The sequence below is a fragment of the Dendropsophus ebraccatus genome, chromosome 9 (genome assembly GCF_027789765.1).
Source record: "Dendropsophus ebraccatus isolate aDenEbr1 chromosome 9, aDenEbr1.pat, whole genome shotgun sequence".
NCBI lineage: Eukaryota > Metazoa > Chordata > Amphibia > Anura > Hylidae > Dendropsophus > Dendropsophus ebraccatus.
Window position 1 is genome coordinate 97,744,047 of NC_091462.1, and position 27,050 is coordinate 97,771,096.

Here is a 27,050-nt window from a genome sequence, read left to right on the forward strand (position 1 = left end):
TATGCACAGTGCTCAGCCGTAATTATGCTAAACGCAGGCATACAGAAGTGAGGCATAGCAGTACTAGGGTCCAGAGAACTATAGGCTCCGCCTCCTTTACTCTATACACAGCCTGAATAAAATCCTTTTGTTATGAAACTACAAACACAGAGACAGACAACAAAGTTATATTCTGATATTCTGAATGCTTTTAATAATATGTATTCTGCAGTGTCACCAGCTTGGTAGGTGGTCAGGGGGTGACAGTCACTTTAAAGAGGACCTGTCACCCCCCGTGCCGGGGTGACAGGCTCCCGACCCCCTGTTAGATCCCCCTATACTCACGTGATCCCGCTGGGTCCCGCTTCCTGAGCCGGTCGGGTCACGGAGATTTCAGCGCCCGAAGCCTTGGGCGCGCGCTTAGAGATGAGTCCGATGCCCATAGAGAATGACGGAGCATCGGACTCCCCATTCCTTCTCTATGGGGATCTGACTCTGCTGTCAGCGTGCGCGCCGGGCTTCGGGCGCTGGAATCTCCGTGACCCGACCGGCTCAGGAAGCGGGACCCGGTGGATTCACGTGAGATTAGGGGGATCTAACAGGGGGTCCGCAGCCTGTCACCCCGGCACGGGGGTGACAGGTGTCCTTTAAGTAAAAGAATTTTGACCATATATAATATGGGGTGGGGGCACAGATAATGAAGAATATAAAAATACAAGAAAATGAATGTTTTGCGTTCAGTTTGGTGTGATGTCGGAACATTTTATATAACATTGTAGCCGGATAATGCTTCATGTTGTGGACATAATATATTGCAGATATAGGGGGAGATTTATCAAACATGGTGTAAAGTGAAACTGGCTCAGTCGCCCCTAGCAACCAATCAGATTCCACCTTTCATTCCTCACAGACTCTTTGGAAAATGAAAGGTGGAATCTGATTGGTTGCTAGGGGCAACAGAGCCAGTTTCACTTTACACCATGTTTGATAAATCTCCCCCTATGATAGTGCCTTTGCTTATGTAGTGTATTCGGACAGTGGCCATGTGATCCCATTCTCCATGTGATAAGATGCCAGTGTGTGCCAGGCTGGCTTCCCTCGCCCTCCACTCTCCAATCTCTTACTAATAACCCTGGAGTCTCTCTGCTTGCACAAGTAATGCTATCTGGGAGTTGTTGTACAAGCGGCTCGGGTTCTTGGACGGAGCCCATGTTCTTGTGGACTGCGGTGTGTGTGTGAAAGTACTTCGTGGTGGGCTCACAAGCCAAGAGGCGAACGCAGAGACTTGGCTGGGATCACACAGAGGGTGGATGGAATCAGATAAACAGTAGGGCTTTTCCCACCCATTCTGGGAAACCTATGTGGGCCTGTGGTGGGGGGAAATAAATGAAGTCTGTCAAGTCGGTGGTTTCTGTTCCTGGTGCCTTGTTAATATCTTATTGAGATTCTGTCTCACAAAATAGAAATCATGTTTATTAGAGTTATTAGATGTGCTCTTAGAGGCAGGATACCAACGTGAACTCCTTACTCTGGGTTTCCTGTGTTAGGTTTCATGGCGTGCTGCGGAGCTGAGTATACCGCCATGTTAGGATGTTGTTGTTATCCACACGCTGAGTGTATTCTCAGATTTCTATCAATACAGAAGAACTGGCCTTGTTCCCTATAGCAGCCAATCAGAGATCAGCTTTCATTCACTTAAATGCTTTAAAGGGGTACTCGAGCTAAATTATCTTTCTTTCACATAAACTGGTTTCAGAAAGATATATAGATTTGTAATTTACTACTATTTAAAAATCAAAAGTTTTCCTATACTCATCAGTTGCTGTATGTCCTGCAGGAATTTTTTTTTTTCTTTCCAGTCTGACACAGTGCTCTCTGCTGACATCTCTGGCCGAGACAGGAACTGTCCAGAGAAGCAGCAAATCTCCATAGAAAACCTCTCCTGCTCTGGACAGTTCCTGTCTCGGACAGAGGTGGCAGCAGAGAGCATTGTGTCAAAATGAAAAGAAAACATTTCCTGCACAACATACAGCAGCTGATAAGTAAGGGAAGACTTTAGATTTTTAAATAGAAGTAAATTACAAATCTATATACCTTTCTGAAACCAGCTGATTTGAAAGAAAAAGATTTTCACTGGATTTTATTCTTAAAAATTACTCTGGTAGCAGCCATATTGTCTGAGCTTATGTTCTGTTAACAGCATTTAAAGATCTGCTTTTTGGCAGTTGCAAGGACAGAGCTACAATCTCACTAAGGCAGATTCCTTAACTTCTAGGAAAACTTCTAGGCATGCTCTGTGACCAATGCAGAGGTCAGTATGTGGGAGGGGGGAAGGAGAACTGTGGCCATCACTTATTGTGAATGGCCTGATTCTATCTTATCTATATACTGGTGTTACCTTTTATTGTAACCCTGTCTGTAATGATAAGGAGGAGACTGCTGACACGTTTTCTCTACAGTAAAGAAGGTGTCTGTCTAATATTAAAGGCAGTGGACCTGTCACTCACCGATGGATGCTTGAAGGGGTTCCTTAGCTGAGGAAGAGTTTTGTCAAAGCCAAAATGCGTTCTGTGTTGTTTTGCAATTTCCTGTTAATGCGATTCTACAAATAAACCCTCCAAGCATCTATCAGTGAGTGCCGGGTCTATTGCCTTTCATATATGTGGGGTCTCTCCACCACGAGCAGCACTGGGTATACCGAGTGCCGTCCATCCTCATACCTCTGCCTACTATTAGGCCTATTGGTGAGAATGAAAAGTGAAGGGGGTTAGGGTGATATTATAATATAGATGCCCATAAACATGTAGCTCAAAAACAACTCAAAAACCTGATAAAAAGTGAGAAGAGAGCTGAAGTTTTTTCCGGCAGGCTTCCAGTAGCAGAGCATTCATCTAGCATCGACCCATTCTAAAACAGTCCATATGGTCCATTGTGCTCATAGCCTAAGAACGTTCCTCCACCCATGTTAGGGTTGTAGTTCCCATCATCAGGGCATTGGCTTTTTCTGAATGAACGCTGAACTTCATGTAGATTTTTTCATAGATCCCAACACTGGTTAAACCAGCTGTTCCCACAACATGCCCTAAGCACAAAGCGAAGGCTTCACACACAAGAGTTCTTCATAGCTGCCGAGGCCCATGGCCGTACGTGTCTTCACAAGTCTACTGTGTACGTTTGGTGGTTTTATGGTGGAGCGCATGTATTCAGCAGGTCTTCACCGAGGAAGATGCAGAGCTGGATGTGCTGCGGCTGGGGGAAAACCAGGTAGTGTGGCCATTGGGATGTTCCACAAGGGTATCATGTATAGTTGGTTTATGGACCTAGAGGTATGTAGATGATATACGGCAATACGGCCCCAGGTAATGGCTGCTTCTCCTGTCAGATACAGCACTATGCACCACTATGTATAACCTAGCAATCGATAACTACTGAGTATTACATTGTGCAAGGATTCTCCGCTTTCTATGGGGCGGACTAAATGGGCACCATATCTTTGCATGCCGACCAGGCTGAATACGAAAGGTAAGAAATAGATCTCCTAAAGCCTTGGTACTCCAATTCCCTAATCTGTTGTTCCGAATTGTCTAATGTCTTCATTTTGCCAAATGCATCTATAATAGAGATGAGCGAACCTCAAGCATGCTAAAGTCCATCCGAACCCGATCGTTCGGCATTTGATTAGCGGTGGCTGCTGAAGTTGGATAAAGCTCTAAGGTTTTCTGGAAAACATGGATAGAGCCAATGACTATATCCATGTTTCCCACATAGCCTTAGGGCTTTATCCAACTTCAGCAGCCACCGCTAATCAAATGCCGAACGTTCGGGTTCAGATGGACTCCAGCATGCTCGGGATTCGCTCATCTCTAATCTATAACTTTTGAAAAGTAGCTGTTCCATGTATAGAGATCAGCGCAACTCGAGCATACTGAAGTCTGATATGGCTTTGGCTGCCCAGGTATGATGGGAATTGTAGTTTTGCAACAGCTGGAGTGTCAAGGTTAGCCATCACTGCCTTAGGGCCTTATTACACCGTATGATTGTCGTTCGAAAAATCGTTAGAGCGTTCGGATTTATCGTTTAGTGTAATAGCAGACAACGAGAAATCGTTAGTCGTTTGATAGAGTTTGGACCTATTTTTTTTTTTTTTTTTTAAAACATTCTCAATTTAAGGATTTATATTTTGTAAAAATGAAAAAGACAACAAGTATTTTCTAGTAATAAACAATTGAAGTATCATAGGGATACCTGTAAACAAAGTAGACTGGAGAAACAAAGATCCGTAACAACAGTATATGAACTAGTGGTATAGCCTAACATTTGGTAAGGAAAAATTAGGGGGGGGGGTTGAAAAAGTTCCAAGCTATGTATGTTCCAGTTCCATAGAGTAAAGGACCGAAAAATGTAATGGTCTGGGAGGCCAGTCTGGTTCACGTCTGTAATTGGTCGGCTTATGTGAATTGCGACCAAGGTGACCAAGTCTTTACGAACTCAGTGTGCGTCCTCATTGTCCAGCTTACCAACTCCTCCATAGTACATATGTGTTCCACTTTGGCGTACCATTCAGTTTTGGGTGGCGGCACATTTTGTTTCCAATATGTTGGTATGAGTAGTTTGGTGGCGGGGAGGAGATGAACAAGAAGGTTCTGTTTGGACAGCTGAGTGCGTGTGGAAGGTAACCATAACGATACCAATTGTGGGGTATGTCAATAGACTGACACACATCTCTTGGATGTCTTTGGTTACCCGTTCCCAGAAAGAAGCAAGAGAGGGGCATGTCCAAAAGATGTGTTAATGTTCCCCCAAATTTGGACCTATTTTTATCTTTGATCGTTGGAATAAGATGCCGTTCGCAGTAGCGACGAACGCAATAGCGACCGCAAGAACGATCATAAGTTCCATGTGATCATCGTTCCGTGTAATTTGGTGAATGATTTCAGGTCGTTCGCCATAGCAGTCGTTTGAGATTGTTTATCGTTAAAAAATCGCTTTGTGTAATAGTATCCTTAGGGTTGCATCCAAGTTTTATTCAAATGCTGAACAATCAGATTTGCGCACGCTCTAGTTGCGCTTATCTCTAGTATCGAACGTTCCCATCCATCACAATGGAGAAAGACGGTGTTAACTTGTCCTGCCCCGAAGAGAGGCCAAAAGGTGGGCTACTATGCCAGTTCAGACTCTAAATGGGAACACCCCCTTTGCTTATAAAACCTTGGAGAGCCCCTTTAAATGTTACAATGGTACATACTGTAGTATAGAGGCTGTTGCTGAGCTTTCCATCCTCATGCCCTGCCCCTCCATACAGACCTGCAATACTTATAGAACCTGAAAAGAGAATCACAAACAAATGGTGAATAAGTCGACCAAATATCTATATCGTATTTCTAGTGGATGTGCAACCTTTCATTAAATCTAGGTTATGTGCACATTAGCGCTGTCTGTTCCCTGTGCTGTCATCCGTACCTCAGTGTATCCGGCCGCTGTCATCTCATTATACATCTCCCGGCTCTTTGTAGCTCGGTAAATAAACATAATCATCCAGAATCCCATTCTGCCAAGTGTATGAAAAAGAATGAGAGGCGCTCTCTCTATTAGAGTAACATGGACCATATATAGCAAGCAATGGACTCTCTCTATTAAAGTAACATGGACCATATATAGCAAGCAATAGGCTCTCTCTATTAGAGTAACATGGACCATATATAGCAAGCAATAGGCTCTCTCTATTAGAGTAACATGGACCATATATAGCAAGCAATGGGCTCTCTCTATAAGAGTAACATGGACCATATATAGCAAGCAATGGGCTCTCTCTATTAGAGTAACATGGACCATATATAGCAAGCAATGGACTCTCTCTATTAAAGTAACATGCACCATATATAGCAAGCAATGGGCTCTCTCTATTAGAGTAACATGGACCATATATAGCAAGCAATGGACTCTCTCTATTAGAGTAACATGGACCATATATAGCAAGCAATGGACTCTCTCTATTAAAGTAACATGGACCATATATAGCAAGCAATGGGCTCTCTATTAGAGTAACATGCACCATATATAGCAAGCAATGGGCTCTCTCTATTAGAGTAACATGGACCATATATAGCAAGCAATGGGCTCTCTATTAGAGTAACATGGACCATATATAGCAAGCAATAGGCTCTCTCTATTAGAGTAACATGGACCATATATAGCAAGCAATGGGCTCTCTCTATTAGAGTAACATGGACCATATATAGCAAGCAATGGACTCTCTCTATTAAAGTAACATGCACCATATATAGCAAGCAATGGGCTCTCTCTATTAGAGTAACATGGACCATATATAGCAAGCAATGGACTCTCTCTATTAGAGTAACATGGACCATATATAGCAAGCAATGGACTCTCTCTATTAAAGTAACATGGACCATATATAGCAAGCAATGGGCTCTCTATTAGAGTAACATGCACCATATATAGCAAGCAATGGGCTCTCTCTATTAGAGTAACATGGACCATATATAGCAAGCAATGGGCTCTCTATTAGAGTAACATGGACCATATATAGCAAGCAATAGGCTCTCTCTATTAGAGTAACATGGACCATATATAGCAAGCAATGGGCTCTCTATTAGAGTAACATGCACCATATATAGCAAGCAATGGACTCTCTCTATTAGAGTAACATGGACCATATATAGCAAGCAATGGGCTCTCTATTAGAGTAACATGGACCATATATAGCAAGCAATGGACTCTCTCTATAAGAGTAACATGGACCATATATAGCAAGCAATGGGCTCTCTCTATTAGAGTAACATGGACCATATATAGCAAGCAATGGGCTCTCTCTATTAGAGTAACATGGACCATATATAGCAAGCAATGGGCTCTCTCTATTAGAGTAACATGGACCATATATAGCAAGCAATGGACTCTCTCTATTAGAGTAACATGGACCATATATAGCAAGCAATAGGCTCTCTCTATTAGAGTAACATGGACCATATATAGCAAGCAATGGGCTTTCTCTATTAGAGTAACATGGACCATATATAGCAAGCAATGGGCTCTCTCTATTAGAGTAACATGGACCATATATAGCAAGCAATGGACTCTCTCTATTAAAGTAACATGCACCATATACAGCAAGCAATGGGCTCTCTCTATTAGAGTAGCATGGACCATATATAGCAAGCAATGGACTCTCTCTTCCCGGAGATACCTGATCATTGTCATAGGTCCATATCATACACTCATGTGCTATTGTATAGTGTCTATGGGAGCAGGACAGCTATAACCTTTGGGCAAATGGTGCAGCTGCAATGGGCCACCTGCAGAACATCACATGACCCAACGTTTGGGGCAGTTAAAGGGGGTTTCTAGGAGGTAGAGATTGACAAGCTGTCCTCAGGATAGGCAGCTGATATGCAGGGATGCCAGGTGCCTGATACTTGCATGCCTGTCAGTCAGCTGTGCGCCCACATGTGTACATAGTACATAGCCAGCTCTGTTCACTGTGTATATCCAGACACAGCTGATCAGCAGGGGTGCCGAGTGTCAGGCCCCACCAATCAGATGTTGAGGAGGATGAGCATGGCCACTACACAATGAACATGGCCAAGGCTTCCAGCTCTGTTCACTGTGTACGCCTGGATGCAGAGACGCTACTAAGCAGCTGATGGGAGGCGTCACATATTGACTGTCTGTACTGAGGATAGAAAGTCCCCGAAGAAAAGCCCTTTAATGTGACCACTTCTTGCCCCTTGTCATGAGCTATCAGCCCAGAACCACTGGGGTATACTGAGCTGAAGGTGGTCAGGGCATCATTGAAATTGTAGTTTTGCAACAGGTGGAAAACTCCAGATTGGGTAACACTGGTCTAGTGTATTCCTGCCTATATAACACCCCCCAATGAATGCCCCTAGCACTGCCAGTACGATCAGTAGGGATTCTCATCTGCCCCCTAGGGATGAGGAGGTAAGCTGCCATTGGTTGTCAGATCACAGGTGTCAAACTCAGGCCCTCCGGCTGTTGCAAAACTACAATTCCCATCATGCCTGGACAGCCAAAGCTGGAAATTGTAGTTTTGCCACAGTTTGATGCCCCTGGTATAAATTATTTAGTGTAATAATCATGCATGGAGCAATCCATGGTCTACGTGTTGAGCAATCTGCATTGCTCATATGAAATGTTCAGGAAGGTGACATTTTGCACTAGGTTCACTTATGTGTTAAAACAGCCGTGTCTGTGATCATTGCTTCTGTAAAATAGAGATGATGTAACGCCTTTATAACACAGATGTCCAACCTGTTGCAAAACTACAATTTCCATCATGCCCGGACTGCCTTTGGCTGCTTTTCTATATAAAATCAGAGACACTTAGGGCCCTATTACATGGGACAATTATCGTGTGAAAAATCATTATATTATTCTAATTTTAACCATAATCGTTCAGTGTAATTGCACGTTGATTGTTGATTTAGATCTGACCCTAAAATCATTGTTAATCGTTCGCTGTAATTCCACATTTGTTCCCTCAAGTTCCGCGTTTTTTCACTAATCGTTCAGTGTAATAGCACATTGTCCATTGTTTTGCTGGGATCAGAAGGAATAAACTATTATAGCAACGATCGTAATAACGATTGTAGTAATGATCGTAACTAATGACTATGGTTCTGTGTAATATGGTGAACGATTTCAGGCTAATGCTAAACAATCTCATTTGCCATTGTTTATCGTTAAAAGTTAAAAATCTCTCAGTGTAATCGGACGCTTACATAGAGCAGACCCCGGTGATCACACTACACCCGTACACACGAGTACCACACATTACATGACATTTCTCACCTTCTGTAGAAGCAATGAGAGACGTTCTACAACACGGCTGTCAAACTTCAGCCCTCCAGCTGTTGCAGAATTACAATTCCCATCATGCCTGGACAGCCAAAGCTTTGCCCTCAGCTGTCCCAGCCTGACAGAAATTGTAGTTTTGCAACAACTAGAGGGCCACAAGTTTGACCCCCCTGACCTACAAGAACTGCCCCAATGCTTTGTTTCCATTGACATATAGGACATACACACTGAAAGACGCAAATTACAATGGCAAGGTCTATTATATATACTCAGTAGCATCATCCCTTCACTAAATATAACTGCAGAGCAGTAGGGGGCGCTCACAGCCTGTCTTCTTGGCTGCATGTCATAAACCATGTAATTTTTCATGCTAATACATTGCCTAGAACGTCGGGTTTTCTCCGTTCTGTGGAAAACAGCCCAGAGGCCCGTTCCCTGGTCATACGTAAACTTACTCTCCATAGTACCACCCTCGCCATTGCACAACGACAAGTGACCACACACTCCGCAGTGATGAATGGGAGAGCCTGTAAACAACTGTGTATAAAGACGAATAATAGAGGAATGGCTCCAGCATATACAACATAGCCTAAAGCTGCTCTGGTTGTGGGACTACAACTCCCAGCATGTCCCGCTCTGAAGCATTGCCTCTTCTGCTTGTGTCGCCCTGTGTTTTCTCGTATAACCCCCCTTCTCTTTTCGTCTATATACCCTTTGTATGACATTCCGCTAAATACAGACAGGATAAAGCCGATTGTATATTATATCCAGACTGGCTCCAGCCATAGACAAGGTAAACATTTGCCTGCTGTAGGTAGGGACCTAGCGGAGAATGGCATTCTGGGAATGTAGCAAGATAATCTATGGTATGATTGGCTGATGTCTAGTTAATATTAGGAGCTTTTAGGGGGCACATATTTGGGCTGTGAGGGGTTTAATATTGCGGCTGATTATCCTTCATCTACAGGAATAGTGTATATAGTTATTTTTACCGCATTGCTAATGACTGCAGAATGGAAAAGCGGCTTTGTATAGAAAGACCTTAGAGCATAGGACACACTGGAGGAATGCTCTATCCAAGGCTCTGATGGTCCGGGGGGGACATACTTTTTTATTTTATTTTTTCTAAAGGGGAACACTAGAAGCATTAGTATCTATCCCGCTGCGAGTTTGTCTGCCTATAGAATGTACTGGGCAGGGATCCGCAGCGAGAAAACGTGTGAATGCACCCTTACCGTAAGTTCAGGTTCGTAAGCTCCTGAACTATCTGCATTTGACTCCTGCTGTCTGGAGAAGATGGATGCAGCCATAGGCTGTATATTATAGCCCTATTTCACGGAACGATTATCGTTCATAGACTTGCTCCAACGACCACTCGTTAACGAGCACTTAACGATTTTTTTAAGCGAACGATAACACATAATACGTGTGGGAACGTGAACGATATCTGTAGTGTAACGATTTATTTGCGGTTGTTAAATCGTTACATGGTCGTTTAAAACGTGGGGAAATGTAGGTAGACATTTCAAGAACGACTGAAAGATTTTTTATTCAACGAAAAGATTAGCGAATTATTGTTGAAAGACCAACAACTTTTTTTTCGACATGTTGAAAAAAAATAGTGAACGACTCAACGACGATTTCGCTGTTGTCGTTCGCTTGTTTACAGCTATTCCACAGAACGAATATCGTTAACGAGCGGTCGTTTGAACGATTTTATGAAAGATAATCGTTCGAAAAAGTTCAGTGGAATAGGGCCTGTAGGGTTTTCCAGGCAGTCTTCAGGCTGTATCCATCTTCTCCAGGCAGCAGGTGTCAAATGCCAATTGTTTGCTCATCTTTAGCCACAAGCAAAAGCATAGTAGAACATATCTATACTGACAGGTAAGAAAAACAGCGACTCGCCAATAAATAGCAGGAGTTGAAGGGAGTGATGATGGCATAAATGAAAAATGATGGCGATAGATAGGAATGAACCATGACAAAACAAATACAGGAATGGGCCCTATCCGATGATTTCTAACCTTTCTCTGGATCTTTCCCTAAACTAACACCAGACAACTAAACCTGACTGTCCCTTCACTATCCCTGTGATCCTCCAAGGAAACAAAGCAGACCAGAGCACACTTTTCCTACAAAAGAACTAGAAACAAGGACAAGAACATGGAACTTGAGAGATACTAGAAACCTTTGGAAAACCTAGGCCTTATATATGCTATAATTCACAGCACAGCTGCACAGGATCTGGATCTTTTACAGACTAATGAATCAGTCCAGATTGCCTGGTCTATTGCTCTGGAATCAGGCTTCCAGTCGTATAGAAACTGCCTCAAACAGACAGGAGAGGAGGGAATAGCTGGGAGACCATTGCCATTTGGAACAGTGAATCCCCTAACGTTGTTTTTATGTTAGTCTTGGCATCACAGAATATATTTCAACTTTCGAAACCAGGGATAGGGATCCTTTGGCCCTCCACCTGTTGCAAAGCTACAATTCCCATCGTGCCTTGACTGCCAAAGCTAAAGCTTTGGCTGTCCTGGCATGATGGGAGTTGTAGTTTTGCAACAGCTGGAGGGCCAAAGGTTCCCCATCCCTGTTCTAAACCCACCATATGAAGAAACAATATCACTATTTTGTGGCTTTCCATTTCGAGCACACTTGGACACCATTGCACATTTAGGCTTTGTTCACACAACGTAAAGAGACCGGCCATTCCGTGACCCAGCCGGGTCACGGAACGGCCAGTCTCTGCCCAGATCATCCCAGCCAGATAATCTTTCCGGCCGCAGTGTTCTGATGCGGGCGCATCAGCGCGCGCCTGCATCAGAACTTCACATAGCACACAATGAAGCGAGCGGCTCCGGCCGCTCGCTTCATTGTGTGAACTGGCAGGTTTTTCTGCGGCCGCAATTCATTAAATTGCGGCCGCAGAAAACTGACATGTCAGTTATTTGCAGGTCTGCATGGGATCCCGTCCGGAGCGTGTACGATGTGTATACGCTCCGGCCGGGATCCCATAGAACAAGGGGCAATGTTCACAGGAGCATAAAGTACGGCCGTTGTTTTACGTAGTGTGAACATAGCCTTATAGTGGACACGGTTTGCATAGTAGTTACAGTTCTATCAGATATGCAGCATGGACATGCCCTCAATCCCAGACCTGACTCTGCATCAGACGATTCTGTGTCCTTTATAACATGCAAAAACTAGTAGGATGTTTGTTTTGTAATGATACATGGAGTATATCAGCTGTATACCCCCTTCTAAGTGATTTGTCTTTTTTTTATGTCCCTACTTTATTGCAGCTCTTTGTATTACTATAGTGGTGTTTACAGTTAGTGCTGTTTGGGGCCCAGTTCTGACTGTAGGGGCCCCCCAAGAATTCTAGTTGTGCTCCTCCATTGTTGTGTCCAGTGTCAATATTTGTCTTACTTGTCGGTGATAAATCTTGTCTTCATACATAAATTTCAGCAGGCTGTCCATCCTACGTCTTGGAATAGCAGCAAAGATTATCAGTAGAAATGTGTTGCCTGAGTGGTCGGCAGCGAAGGAACAGATTGTGTCGCTGCGGTACAAGCTGCCTCATAGTCTGACCTGACTGATGATTAGGGACATGTGGGACAGACCGGGGAAGCATCTGACACAGCTACAATACTTACAAAAATATAAACATTACCCTTATGTATCGCCTCCGTCAAGTCTTCCGTGAAAATTATTTAAAGGGGTTATCCAGGATTTAAAAAATAGCAGAAAAAACATCCAACAGCAGCGCCACCCCTGTCTTCAGGTTGAATGTGGTATTACAACTGGCTTTATTTACACCAGTGGAACTGAGTTGCAAAACTGACACCCAAACTGAGCCTAAGAGTGGTGCTGTTTCTGGAACAAAGCTGTTATGTTTTCTCTAGTCCTGGAAAACCCCTTTAAGATTTAGAGCACCAGCATGTGCTAACTGTGGTGATCACAAAGTGAAAATTCGCCAGCAAATATCATTGAGTCTATGGAACAGGTGGAACTTCAAGCGGAGCCCGCCTGGCGGAATCCACTTGAAGTCTCTGCGGAAATTCCGTAGTGTGCACGTACCCTTACTGTATATTTAGTGAAAATTATTTTAAAGATGGAATTTAGAAATCCAGTCCAATCTGCAGGCATCATGTTATAGAGAAGGAGAGACAAGCAGATGAATATAAAGTATTATTATATAATATATATATATATATATATATATATAGTTTAGTGGGTAAAGTTTTAGGATGACTGCTCATTCTGGGCTAAGTAGTCAAGTGGGCGGTCCTAATCATTGATTGGCAACTATCTATGTATTAAATAGAGTTGTCAACCACATGACTAATTAGCCAAAATAAATGGAGATTTGCGTGAATGGATGACAAGTGATCCCAAAACTACAGTACATTTATGTTAATATTAGACTTTTGTATGATCCCCAGAGTCCTGGTGTATGGTCCCTTGTATTCTCATCATGCACCACAAACTATTGGCTTAAAAGGAGTTAAAGTGAAGGATTACTACACTATCAGAGAGAACCTATATTTGTCATCATATTCTCTTCCCCTAAATAGGTTTTCCGTCCTTGAGGCAGATAGGAGAGAAGATGCTAATGAGGGATATTTACCATTTCATATGGGTCAGCCTGCGGCCCCCCTAACGTTCTTCCATGTATGCCCCCAGCAGCCTCCTCATTTGAAAATCAGCTGCTCCGGCAGCTCCCATCACCATAGAAACACCTATACCAGCGCCTTCATCCCATCACTACCCCAAGAGCTGAGATCTTCTCTTCTGCTTCCTAAACTGTCTCTAAAAATTCTATATTTTGGGAAATAATTACTTGCCGCTTATTATTTTCAGATGGATCCTAGCCCAGATTTGTCCTCGCACATTTTAAGGGGCTCTGTAGTCCATGTTACTATAACAATGTACCATGTGGGACATGGACTCTATCTAATATTCTTGGGGCCTAGGGACTTCAATGATGCCTGGTGATCTAGGACAGGGAAGGGGTTAATGTAAGCATCCCTGGTTGTCTAGGGCTGTAGAAGGTTAATGTAAGCACCTCTGATGGTCTAGGGCACTTGAGGGATGATATATACAATCCTGGTGGTCTAGAACAGTAGATTAATAATGTGAGCAACCCTGGTGGCCTAGGGCAGTAGAGCATTAATGTAAGCTCTCCTGGTAGTCTAGGGCAGAGAACTGCTCTACTATCCTAGACCACTAGGGATACTTACATTATCCCTCTACTACCCCTATTATCCCTCTAGTATCCCTGATGGTCTAGGGTAATAGAGGAATAATGTAAGTATCCCTGGTTATCTAGGGTAGTAGATGAATAATGTAAGTATCCCTGGTGGTCTAGGGTAGTAGAGGAATAATGTAAGTATCCCTGGTGGTCTAGGGTAGTAGAAGAATAATGTAAGTATCCCTGGTGGTCTAGGGTAGTATCCCTGATGGCCTAGGGTAGTAGATGAATAATGTAAGTATCCCTGATGGTCTAGGGTAGTAGAAGAATAATGTAAGTATCCCTGGTGGTCTAGGGTAGTATCCCTGATGGCCTAGGGTAGTAGAGGAATAATGTAAGTATCCCTGGTGGTCTAGGGTAATAGAGGAATAATGTAAGTATCCCTGGTTATCTAGGGTAGTAGATGAATAATGTAAGTATCCCTGATGGTCTAGGGTAGTAGAAGAATAATGTAAGTATCCCTGGTGGTCTAGGGCAGTAGAGATAAATGCAAGCATGCCTGGTGGTCTAGGGCACTAGAGTTTTGGAGGGGATTGCTGCTGATCTAATGTCTACAGTATAGGGTCCTCCGACTCTCTCCTGACAGCAGATGGTAAGCCAGAGAAGATTCGGGCATGTTGGACCCTTTAGTTCTTGGACGGATAAGCCATCACCAGAAGAATCTGCCAATGGCTTCCCCATCCTCTCAGTTCAAAACACCTCTATGCTTGGTTGGGCTGAATGTTCATGTTCAGGGGAACCTGTGCCATAGAAATGCGTCAGACAGGATGAAAGGGGATTTGTGTTTTGATTGGCTGATACTGAATGTTTCTATTCACTGACAGCAAGCGGAGAGCTTGAAAATTGCAAAAAAAAAAAAAAACTAAACTGAATCCTATAGTACATTTTTATTGTACAGTGCTAAAGTTTTAGTTATAGTTATAAATCCAGTGAGCAGTGCTACCTGTCTCCTAGTGGTATGGGGCTGTGTATTGATGACCATTATCTGCTATGTGCTGCTAGGCCCTGGATCATGCACTGGATACAAAACCATATATAATATAATATATATATATATATATATATATATATATATATATATACTCCTATGTGATGGAAAGCAGTGCTACGGGCCCACAGTGCTACGGGCCGGGCCAGGGGAGTGCATACACTGGGAATGTGTGGTCCTCGTCACCCCGACCCGGGCCAATTCCAGTCAGCCTGGTGCCGGGGTTCAAGTTTCACCCTGGAGAATGAAAGTAGCCATATTTAGCCTGAACTTGTAGCGGGCACGAGGGAAGAGAAGGGAGGGGTGTAGGGAATAGCCAGGCTATAGAAGAAGACAGCAGCCAATGTCTGAGAGGGAGAATTATCTCTACTGCATAGAAAGGCAATCTGAGCCCGAAAATATACAGCAATTAGTCAGATTATTGGCCACCTGTTCCCCAGACTGGGTATGGCTTCTACAATTAGCAGAGTCGATGTAAACCTGCATTATTGGGTGCTTTATATAGTGCCACCGGGGTGATGGCTCCTCAGCGGCAGTCCCCCTAGGCCGCCACATTATAGGCCCGTTTTCCATGGAGACAGTCGGTGGAATTCTCACACGTCTCCACCAGTGCCGTATTTAAATGGTTTGAAGTGGCACCGTCTCCAGAACACATTCTTGCAGGGGGACACAAGTTCTTATTGGGATATGTTTGAGTTATAACACCCCCCCCCCCTCTCCTCCAGAGTCTTATCCGAGCGAGACAGTCTGACAGAGCGCTCCGCACCTAGTCTAACAAATGAAAAAAAACCTGTTATCCCCTCTGCTACTGTAAATCACATCCCAGGGGTCTCAGATTAGGGGGTGCCAGCCTTACCATAACACGTCCAGGGAGAATAAGAGGTGTTGTGACACTGCCGTGTAATAAATGTCTTCATGAGGTCATCTCCCCGCGCCACATGAAGAAAGAATTTCCTTACTTTGTATACATCTGTCTCAGGTCGGCGACACAAACGCTATGGAAGGCCGCTCTCCAGACACCGCTCCTATTATACAAAGATTAAAGCTAAGCCGCACGGATTCAGGTATAAATGATGGCAAAAAGGCTGACGCATGGGCGGCTCTCTTGTAGCTTGTAGTTCATCATCATACTGTACCCAGAGGGCAGCTCTCTATGCACGGACTTTAGTGCAGGGCTTGTGCTCATACACAGAAGCCAGGCAGAAAAGACAGATCTATAGACAGGGATATACAGGATCCTTTTATAGATAATAGATGTCTCCAAGACTAAAAATGAGGGGTTCGCCTATGTCATCAGGGGGAAAAAACAAGCCTAATTGGGCCTGTCGTTAATGAAAGCCTTAAAGGGTTAATAATTTTTGCTTTCTGTTAGGATGTCAGATTAGGACCTTTATCAGGTATCACAAGATGATGTTAAAATGGTCTGTGCCATGTCATGTACATACTGTACATATTATAGCTCCAATGCAGTAATTGGGAAACTTTGAAGAATCACTTGTAACCCTTTAATTCTGACGATCAGTGGGGGGGTCAGTTCTTACAGATGAGCAACCTTCAAGCATGCTCAGGCTTGTCCAAACCCAAACGCTCTGATTTTGACTACCAGTGGCTGAAAAAATTGGATGCAGCCCTAAGGCTTCCTGGAATAGATAGATTTAGTCATAGGCCATAGGCTGTATCCAACTACTTCAGCCACCGGTAATCAAATGCAAAGCGTTCAGGCTGGGATGAGCCCGAGCATGCTCATCTCTATCACTTACCTTTGACCTTACCTTTTGTGCAGGCTTTAAAGTGTCACTGTTGGGTTTTTTTTGTGTTTTTTTTCAGACATCAATAGTACAGGCGATTTTAAGAAACTTTGTAATTGGGTTTATTAGACAAATATGTCATTATCTGCATTCAAAAAGCCTTTTCCCAGGTCCCCCCCCCCTCCCTTCTCTCTCATCCACTGCTCATTATCAGGAAATCTCGACTCTTTTACATCAGTTGGGCCCTATGTAACTTATGGAGGGGGGAGATTAGTCACCAGCAGAGAGCAGAGAACAAAGGATTACACAGTGGGGCCTGTGTGAAAGGCGGTATTCAGAGGTCAGAGAGGTCTGTGCTGACTTCAGAGGAGATAGCCCGGTGATGTAGCTGTAAATTAACTCTTTGTTGTCCTGATTTGGTGCCTCATCTCCCTCAACCCCTCCCCTCTCCATAGAGAACAAAAAAGACGGGGGGAGAGCTTCAAACTGCTTTTTCATGCTAAAAATGCATTTTTCGGCTAATAAACCCAAGTACAAAGTTTCTTAAAATCGCCTGTACTATTGATTTTTCTTTTTTAAAAAATTTAAACGACAGTGACACTTTAAAGGGAACCTTTAGAATGCTATCTAACCTATCAGCATCATGTTATAGAGTTAGAGGAGCGGAGCAGATTGATATATATCTTTATGGGAAAAGATTCAGTATAACATGTAACTTACTGCTAGAAGTCCCTGTTCTTTCTAAGGAGTCCATTGGACTGTGTCACTCAGTTCTAGAAGCTCCCACTAACCTGAGTATGGAAACATCAGCTATATCAATCAATGATAAGTTATATTGAATCTTTGTGCTCAGCTCTATAACAAGATGTTGATAGATTAGATAGCATTTTCCTGATCACAGGTTCCCTTTAAGGCTTCACTGACCAGCTTTTGGCTCTACTGATTTAAAGCAAAGGTTCACCCTTAAAGGATCAGGTCTTAAATGCCATTATATTTCTCTCTCTCTCACTTAGGTCGTCTTCACCAAAAATGACGCAGCAGATGAGGGATCTCCAGATGGGACAGAACAAGAAGCCTTCAGGGCCCTCATCGCCCAATGCCGCCAAGAGACTGTACCGAAACCTGTCTGGGAAGTTCAGAGTCAATTACACGTCTTTTGATGAGAGCAGCTTGGCAGCACGGAATGAGAAGGAGAGGCTGCGGAAATCATGTCTTGTAAGTCCACAGTGTGTGACCCATCGCTGCCAGAGAATAAAGTTAAAGGGCTTGTTCACCTTTTTTTTTTTTTTTTCTTTCAAACCTACCGATGCCAGAGATTTGTATTTTACGTCTATTTAAACATTTCAAGTCTCCCAGTACTTTTATATGCTGTATGTCCTGCAGAAAGTGGTTTATTCTATCCAGTCTGGAGAGCAGGGCTGTATTAACTGCTGCTGCCCTAGGTACTAAATCTGAAGACGCCCCATCCTGGAGAGAATGGTTTCGGCCACTTGCATTTCTCTACATGTAGAAACATTATCTGAATCGTTTTTCATGATTTGTAACTGCTGAAAACATAAACAAATTTCCACATTGAATCACTGAATAGAGCCGTCCGCATATTGTCTGAGGGAATTCTCATCACAGGATTGGTAGATTGGTAGGTAATAGCTCCAGGCGTCACATTTACCACCATACAAGGCCTGACCAATACCACCATACTGTGACTGGATAACACCGCCACACCAGGCCTGACCAATACCCCCATACTGTGACTGGATAACACCGCCACACCAGGCCTGACCAATACCCCCATACTGTGACTGGATAACACTGCCACACCAGACCTGACCAATACCACCATACTGTGACTGGGTAACACTGCCATACCAGACCTGACCAATACCACCATATTGTGACTGGATAACACCGCCATACCAGACCTGACCAATACCACCATACTGTGACTGGATAACACCGCCATACCAGAACTGACCAATACCACCATACTGTGACTGGATAACACTGCCATCCCAGACCTGACCAATACCACCATACTGTAACTAGGCAACATCGCCACACAAAGACCTGACCAATACCGCCATACTGTGACTGGATAATACCACCATACCAGACCTGACCAATACCACCATAATGTGACTGGGTAACACCATCATACCAGACCTGACCAATACCACCATACTGTGACTGGGTAACACCATCATACCAGACCTGACCTGACCAATACCACCATACTGTGACTGGATAACACCTCCACACCAGAACTGACCAATACAGCCATACTGTGACTGGATAACACTGCCATACCAGACCTGACCAATACCACCATACTGTGACTGGGTAACACCATCATACAGACCTGACCAATACTGCTATACTGTGACTGGATAACACTGCCATACCAGACCTGACCAATACAGCCATACTGTGACTGGATAACACCGCCACACCAGACCTGACCAATACCACCATACTGTGACTGGGTAACACTGCCATACCAGACCTGATCAATACCACCATACTGTGACTGGATAATACCGCCATACCAGACCTGACCAATACCACCATAATGTGACTGGGTAACACCATCATACCAGACCTGACCAATACCGCCACACTGTGACTGGATAACACCTCCACACCCGACCTGACCAATACCACCATACTGTGACTGGATAACACTGCCATACCAGACCTGACCAATACCACCATACTGTGACTAGATAAAACAACCACACCAGACCTGACCAATACCACCATACTGTGACTAGATAACACCATCACACCAGACCTTACCAATACCACCATAATGTGACTGGATAACACCATCACACCAGACCTAACCAATACCACCATACTGTCACTGGGTAACACCGCCATACCAGACCTGACCAATACCACCATACTGTGACTGGATAACACAGCCATACCAGACTTGATCAATACCACTGACTGGAGAGAATACACCACTTCCTGCAGGACATACGCAGGGCTCCAGACTAAAAAATTTACCTAGGAGCCATTGGCTCCTAACCTGAAAAATTTAGGCGCCAAATAGAATATTTGGTCGCCAACATTTTAAAACATGTAAAATTAATGTTATGTTAAATGGGACTTACTGTGTGCAGAGGCCACGGCAGCATCCTCCTCCTTTAGATCCTTTCTTTTCTTAGTTTGAAAACGTTCAACATGGAAACTTGCAACTTGACAACCATATACCCCCCTGCTGCCGGTGTGTTCCCTCAGCCAGCTGCCATCTTACCGGCAATGATCTACTATATATATAGCCCCCGGCAGCCGATGACATATGGCCCCTGTGGCAATGTATATGGGAAGTGGTACTGTGCAGTGTATATACATACAGACACTGAGGGAAGTGGTACTGTGCAGTCTATATATACAGACACTGAGGGAAGTGGTACTGTGCAGTCTATATATACAGACACTGAGGGAAGTGGTACTGTGCAGTGTATATACATACAGACACTGAGGGAAGTGGTACTGTGCAGTCTATATATACAGACACTGAGGGAAGTGGTACTGTGCAGTCTATATATACAGACACTGAGGGAAGTGGTACTGTGCAGTCTATACATACACACTGAGGGAAGTGGTACTGTGCAGTCTATATATACAGACACTGAGGGAAGTGGTACTGTGCAGTCTATACATACACACTGAGGGAAGTGGTACTGTGCAGTCTATATATACAGACACTGAGGGAAGTGGTACTGTGCAGTCTATACATACACACTGAGGGAGGTGGTACTGTGCAGTCTATATATACAGACACTGAGGGAAGTGGTACTGTGCAGTCTATACATACCCCCCCCCCCCCTCGCACCCCACACGCACTGACTACCGCACCTGGCCACCATCACAACAGACACACTACCAATCCCCCGCCCAGGCCGCGGTCCCCCCACACACATTACTGGCCGGCCGCCACCCCTGCCGTCCCTCCGGTTGTACTCACCCACAATCTAAGCTTGGTGCCGCTGGGGTGAACTTGAAGATCCGCCGGGTGAGGAGAGGCGGGAGAGAGGCGCTGGAGGAGTGTGGCGCCTCTGCGGCCGTCCGTCCAATGAATGACGGACGTGCTGGATGACGTCACTGGAGAAGCGTGTCCCCAGTGTGCGGGGACACGCTTTGGTGCAGCGTGCGGAAGGCGGTCATTGTCCTTAAAGAGACAGCGCGCCACCGCCGAGGCCAGTCGCAAATGGCTCCCAGATTAATAAATCTGGGCGCCATTTGCAAGATGTCAGTCGCATTGGCGACCATTTTGGTCGCCATCTGGAGCCCTTAAAGACTTCTGATAGAGGTAGATTACAAATCTCTGGCACTATGGCAGCAGTTGATCTGAAAGAAAAAAAATTGGGGTGAACAACCTCTTTAACGTGTCATTTAAATTGCATCGTAAACCCTGCCAAAAAACCTGTTTCAATTACATCCTACAAATATATATATTTTTAATTTTAATACAGCATAAGGTAAAATAATACCATAAAAAGAGGAAAAAACAATCCCTCGTACATCTCTGTTGACAAAAGAAGTAGTAAATGATGGCCCCTGCAATGACAGGGACACTTTAAGGGGTTAATCAAGATTTTTGGCAAAGCTATATAACTTTGATTGATTTTAGATGCAATAAAACATTGCAAAAAACGGATAACGGATGAGTTTTCTAAAGAACATGAGGCCATAATCCAGGTCTCCTGAGTGATAAACTCCAGGTGAATGATGGGAATGTGCTCTCACTGGTCTCCGCTGCAGTTTCAGGGGAACGCTGCTCTCTTTGAGGCAGTTGAAATGCAAGATCTTGACCGGGTTCAAGAACTACTGAAGCAATACAGTGTGGAGGAGCTGGACCTCAACACCCCCAACAGCGAGGGGCTCCTACCGCTGGATATCGCGATCATGACCAACAACGCTCCGATTGCTAAGACGCTGCTGCAGGCTGGAGCAAAGGAAAGTCCACACTGTAAGTATACAGAGATCTGCTGTGCGCTCATATCCTCTACTTACACTGACCAGATACGTTTTATTTTAATTTATCCTTATTCAAGTTAAAGGAGAAATCAGGCGAAAATTTTTATTAAAGTATTGTATTGCCCCCCCAAAAGTTATACAAATCACCAATATACAGTTGTTACAGGAAATGCACATGAAGTGCTTTTTTCCCTGCACTTACTACTGCATCAAGGATAACTGCATCCTGGATAACATAGTGATGTCACTTCCTGGATAACATAGTGATGTCACTTCCTGGATAACATGGTGATGTCACTTCCTGGATAACATGGTGATGTCACAACCTGACTCTCAGAGCTGTGCGGGCTGTGGCTGCTGGAGAGGATGATGGCAGAGGGATGCTCAGTGTCCCTCCAGTGCCATGTGTCTCTGTGTCCCTCTGCCATCATCCTCTCCGGCAGCCACAGCCTGCACAGCTTTGGGAGTCGGGTCGTGACATCACCATTTTATCCAAGAATTGACATCACCATTTTATCCAGGAAGTAACATCACCATGTTATCCAGGAGGTGACATCACCATTTTATCCAAGAAGTGACATCACCATGTTATCCAGGAAGTGACATCACCATGTTATCCAGGAAGTGACATCACCATGTTATCCAGGAAGTGACATCACCATGTTATCCAGGAAGTGAAGACTTGATGTAGTAGTAAGTGCAGGGAAAAAAGCACTTTATAAGCATTTCCCGAGTGTATATTGGTGATTTGTATAACTTTTGGGAGGCAATGCAATACTTTAATAAAAATTTTTGCCGGAGCTGCAATACCAGACACATCCTGTGGACAAGAGTGGTGCTATTTATGAAGAAAAAAAGCAGATTTTTGTTTGTAACCAATATTCATTATTTACTGTAGTTATTTCATCCTCCTTTAGTTATGAGCTTGGAAAGCAGATCACTCCACCTGTCCACGTTGGTCCGAGAGGCGGAGCAAAGGGTAAATGACCTCACCGCTCAGGTGGTCAATGAGGCCCCGAATGCAGATTGTTCCGAAAAAGAAAAGCAGCTGAAATCGTGGGAATGGAGATATCGGCTCTACAAGCGCATGAAAGCTGGATTTGAGCATGCGCGTAAGTTCACCTAATACTCCGTACTGTGATTATACTGCTATATACCTAGTGTCAGGCCCAAGAGGGTGGAGTGTGACCAATCTCCGTCCCTGTGTCATGCTCTGCCCCCTTAGGCCTTTTTGTGTACTTACTAGCCAGTAATATATTAGATCTGTACAGAGGAAGGTTATATAGAGAAATACAATAGTAACCAATTCTTCTGTGCTGTATACCAGGTGTGCCGGATCCTCCCACCAATGTACGCCTAGCCGTCACCAGTAGCACTATCCTCCAGGTTACATTCCAGGAGCCACTGAGCGTCAACTCTGCGGTTGTCACAAAATACAAAGGTACCTGTTCTAATAGACAATACTAAAAAAATATTTGATGAAAAAAGAACAATTAAAGCTGCAATACCAAACACAATCCATGTAAACTCCACATATATATATATATATATATATATATATATATATATATATATATATATATATATATATAATTATGAAGAGAGATGTGCAGCTGGCGTCTGCCGTGCCAGGCAGGAGGGGGGTCGGGGACCCTATTCTCCACACAGGTGTAGTCCTACAGGATGTGGTGTATTATTTCCAGTCTGACACAGTGCTCTCTGCTGCCACATCTGTCTGTGTCAAGTGGACAGTTCCTGACATGGAGAGAGATGGCAGCAGAGAGCACTGTGTCAGACTGGAAAGAATACACCACTTCCAGCAGGACATAAAGCAGCTGATAAGTACTGGAAGACTTGAGATTTTAAAATCTGTATACATTTTTAACACCAGTTTAATATTTTTTTTCCTCCGGAGTATCCCTTTAGGTTGCAGGTCTCCCCCTGTTGTAAAAACTACAACTCTCATCATGCCCATGATAGAAGATATAGTTTTGTTAAGCCACAGGTTGGGGAACACTGGTCTACAGAGCGATTACTGGCAAACACCTAATGTTCATGTATGTGCAGAGGTTAATGGTGCTGGTCTCGGGCAGAAGAAAGCACCTGTAATAAATACACTGTATACCTGTGTAACGTTTCTCTGTGTTTCTCTATAGTGGAATGGAGTTTGTCACCTTCGTTTTCTCCAAACGTGGGAGAAGTCGTCATCGAGAAGCTAAGAAACTTGCAGTTCAACATCCGGGGTCTTGTTTCAGTAAGTCAGATTCTTATTGTACGGCTTCATAAATCTCAGGACAGAATGTGTGTCAGATCGGCAGTAGTGTGAGCGGACCTGTCGCACTGTTCGGGTTCGGCCACGTTCTCCAAACTGGAACGCTCAGCATTTGATTCCCCGCCAGCTGGAGAAGTTTGATGCCGCTCCTAGGGAGTCCTGGAAAGCATGCATACATGTAGTATCCTTGTTTGCCTGGTAGCTCTAGGGCAGCATCAAAGTTCTGGGATTCAAATGCTGATCGTTCGGGTTTGGAGAACATAACCGAACAGTTTGACAGGTCCGCTCAACACTGATCGCCAACCTTTCCTTTCCATGCAAATGGAGAATCTGACACATCCATGCATTACACCAGGGATGGGGAACCTTCGGCCCTCCAGCTGTTGCAAAACTACAATTCCCATCAGGCATGGACAGCCAAAGCTTCGCTTTAACTGTCCATGCCTGATGGGAATTGTAGTTTTGCAACAACTGGAGGGTCGAAGGTTCCCCATCCCTGCATTATATGGACAGCCTGTTTACAGTGTAATGCTTCATGTCGCCTATGGTGGCGCTGAACACTTACTGCAGAATTGAGTTGATGGCTTGTGGTCCCAGCAGAGGGACACCGTATGATCGGCTCATTTTGGGGGCGCCTTTCTAGTAAAGGGAGTTGATGTATTGCCCCCTTCCTTATAATAATCCAGATGCATACGGTAAGTTACATTGTATGCGTATCATGTAAACCAGTGGTCTCCATCTGGCGGATCTTCATATTCTAAAAAAACTACAACTCTCAGGATGATATCAGGGCATGCTGAGAGTTGTAGTTTTTCAACAGTGGTATATCCTGTTAATGAAAGCCAATCTTTTCCCCTACATGGATCCTAATATTGAAGATGCATTTGGCGGTTGGGGGATAACAGTCATCCAGTAAGCCCTCTCCATTATACTGGTTATAATAAACAGCTCTGGCATAGTCTCAGCAGAGCCGCCTTGTCTGCTAGCGCAGGGCGAGACAGTGTTGGAGCAGATGGGCTGGAGACAATGCAGCAGGTGAATGGAGATTTAAAAGGCAATGTTCTCGGCCTGGGAAATAATCACCAAATTCCTAATTAGGTCTCTTAGAAAACCCCATAAATTCCCCATACCCGTCCATGTACAGATAATATCAGGCACTTGCTTCAGGCGTCTGGTACAAGTGTCTGTCATTACTGCCACCCCCACCCTTCATCTCCACTCTCATAATAAATCAGGACTTGGCCATCCGCCACCTACTCAGATCAAAACCCTCTCACCAGCCCCATAGCTAATTGTAGAACAGGAGCTCTGACTCCACTCAGTCACCTTCTCTATCTCTGCGGCTCAACCCCTACAGCTACAGGGTCACAGGCTGGTCGGGGGTGGTGAGCCGAGCTGTTTTATCTCTCTGAGAACTGCATGACAGCTGTATGTGCCTCCCCAGGATACCCCAAACCACCGCCATAGCATTGTGTCTGTACTGGTTGTATGATGGACGATCTACTGACAAAGTGACCTGCACTACACCAGCAAAGACATAAGCATGTACGTCGTACAGTATCCCAGCCTTCAGTGCACAGCTTAGCACTGAAACCTTTCTCAGCTGCGATAAGGCAGGTGTGACATTCTGGATGTTGGCATGTGTTACACGACACAGTTCTGTCGTTTCCTGACTCGCGTTATAAAGGAGCTTGCAAAAGATCTGTGTCTTCAGCATGTGATTCCTGTGCCGTTCCTTTGTTACTCCTCTTGGAAATATAAAAATGAATTGTCATTTGGTGCTGCCATTACCCCCGGACATGAGATAGGAAGAGTAGAATTAAAGGAGAAGTCCGGTGACATTTTTCATTAAAGTATTGTATTGCTCCTCAAAAGTTATACAAATCACCAACATACACTTATTATGGGAAATGCTTATAAAGTGCTTTTTTCCCTGCACTACTGCATCAAGGCTTCACTTCCTGGATAATATGGTGATGTCACTTCCTGGATAACATGTGATGTCACTTCCTGGATAACATAGTGATGTCACTTCCTGGATAACATGGTGATTTATTTTCCTGGATAACATGGTGATGTCACTTCCTGGATAAAATGGTGATGTCACTTCCTGGATAAAATGGTGATGTCACGACCCGACTCCCAGGGCTGTGCGGGCTGTGGCTGCTGGAGAGGATGATGGCAGGGGGACACTGAGGGACACAGGACACTGGAGGGACACTCAGCATTCTCTGCCATCATCCTCTCCAGCAGCCACAATCCGCACAGCTTCGGGAGTCGGGCGTGACATCACCATGTTATCCAGGAAGTGACATCACCATGTTATCCAGGAAGTGACATCACCATTTTATCCAGGAAGTGAAGCCTTGATGCAGTAGTAAGTGCAGGGAAAAAAAAGCACTTCATGTGCATTTCCCATAATAAGTGTATATTGGTAATTTGTATAACTTTTGGGGGGCAATACAATACTTTAATAAAATTTTTTTGCTGCACTTCTCCTTTAAGTAGAAGTGTAGATATCATGAGATGAATCCCTAGTTGGCAATAGAGAGAGTACTGTCACAAGGTAAATCAATAAGGTACATGGGAGCAAGGACTAGCAAAGGGGCATCTCATCCTAATAGTAAATCCATATAGCTGCTGCTGAGTTTGCTTGGACTAGACAGTATATAGCTGGGCATGCACCATACACGGTATTTGACAGTGTATATGTGTATGTAGATGTAACCATTCATGTTCTTTTCAATTATATGTGATCTTTTACAGGGCACAAGATATTATGTTCAAGTGTCTGCATATAATATGAAAGGCTGGGGACCTCCGCAGACATCCCTTCCAGCTTTCGCCATTCCATCTAGTAAGTGGAATGGGCACTTTTGCTTCTTTTAGGGTTCCCTGTGAAGCCTTTGTATCCATCTCCTCCATGGTACCTCTATTAGGCTATGTTCACGCACAATATTTTGGTCCATTTTGTGAACC

General features: G+C 44.2%; 1 protein-coding gene across 11 annotated transcripts in view; it reads left to right on the plus strand.

The window, feature by feature from the left end:
* Positions 1–27,050, plus strand: part of LOC138801300 (ankyrin repeat and fibronectin type-III domain-containing protein 1-like) — a 195,318-nt gene that overhangs the window by 134,249 nt on the left and 34,019 nt on the right. For 9 of the 11 annotated variants that reach the window (XM_069983959.1, XM_069983955.1, XM_069983956.1 and 6 more), the window contains 6 exons: positions 17,824–18,025; positions 21,584–21,791; positions 22,717–22,911; positions 23,127–23,240; positions 23,956–24,053; positions 26,838–26,928. In XM_069983959.1, the coding sequence (XP_069840060.1) occupies positions 17,824–18,025; positions 21,584–21,791; positions 22,717–22,911; positions 23,127–23,240; positions 23,956–24,053; positions 26,838–26,928 (908 nt within the window). Of the gene's footprint in view, positions 1–3,181; positions 3,244–16,048; positions 16,127–17,823; positions 18,026–21,583; positions 21,792–22,716; positions 22,912–23,126; positions 23,241–23,955; positions 24,054–26,837; positions 26,929–27,050 lie in introns of those variants that run through there. The other 2 variants (XM_069983961.1, XM_069983966.1) reach the window with 2 other exon arrangements.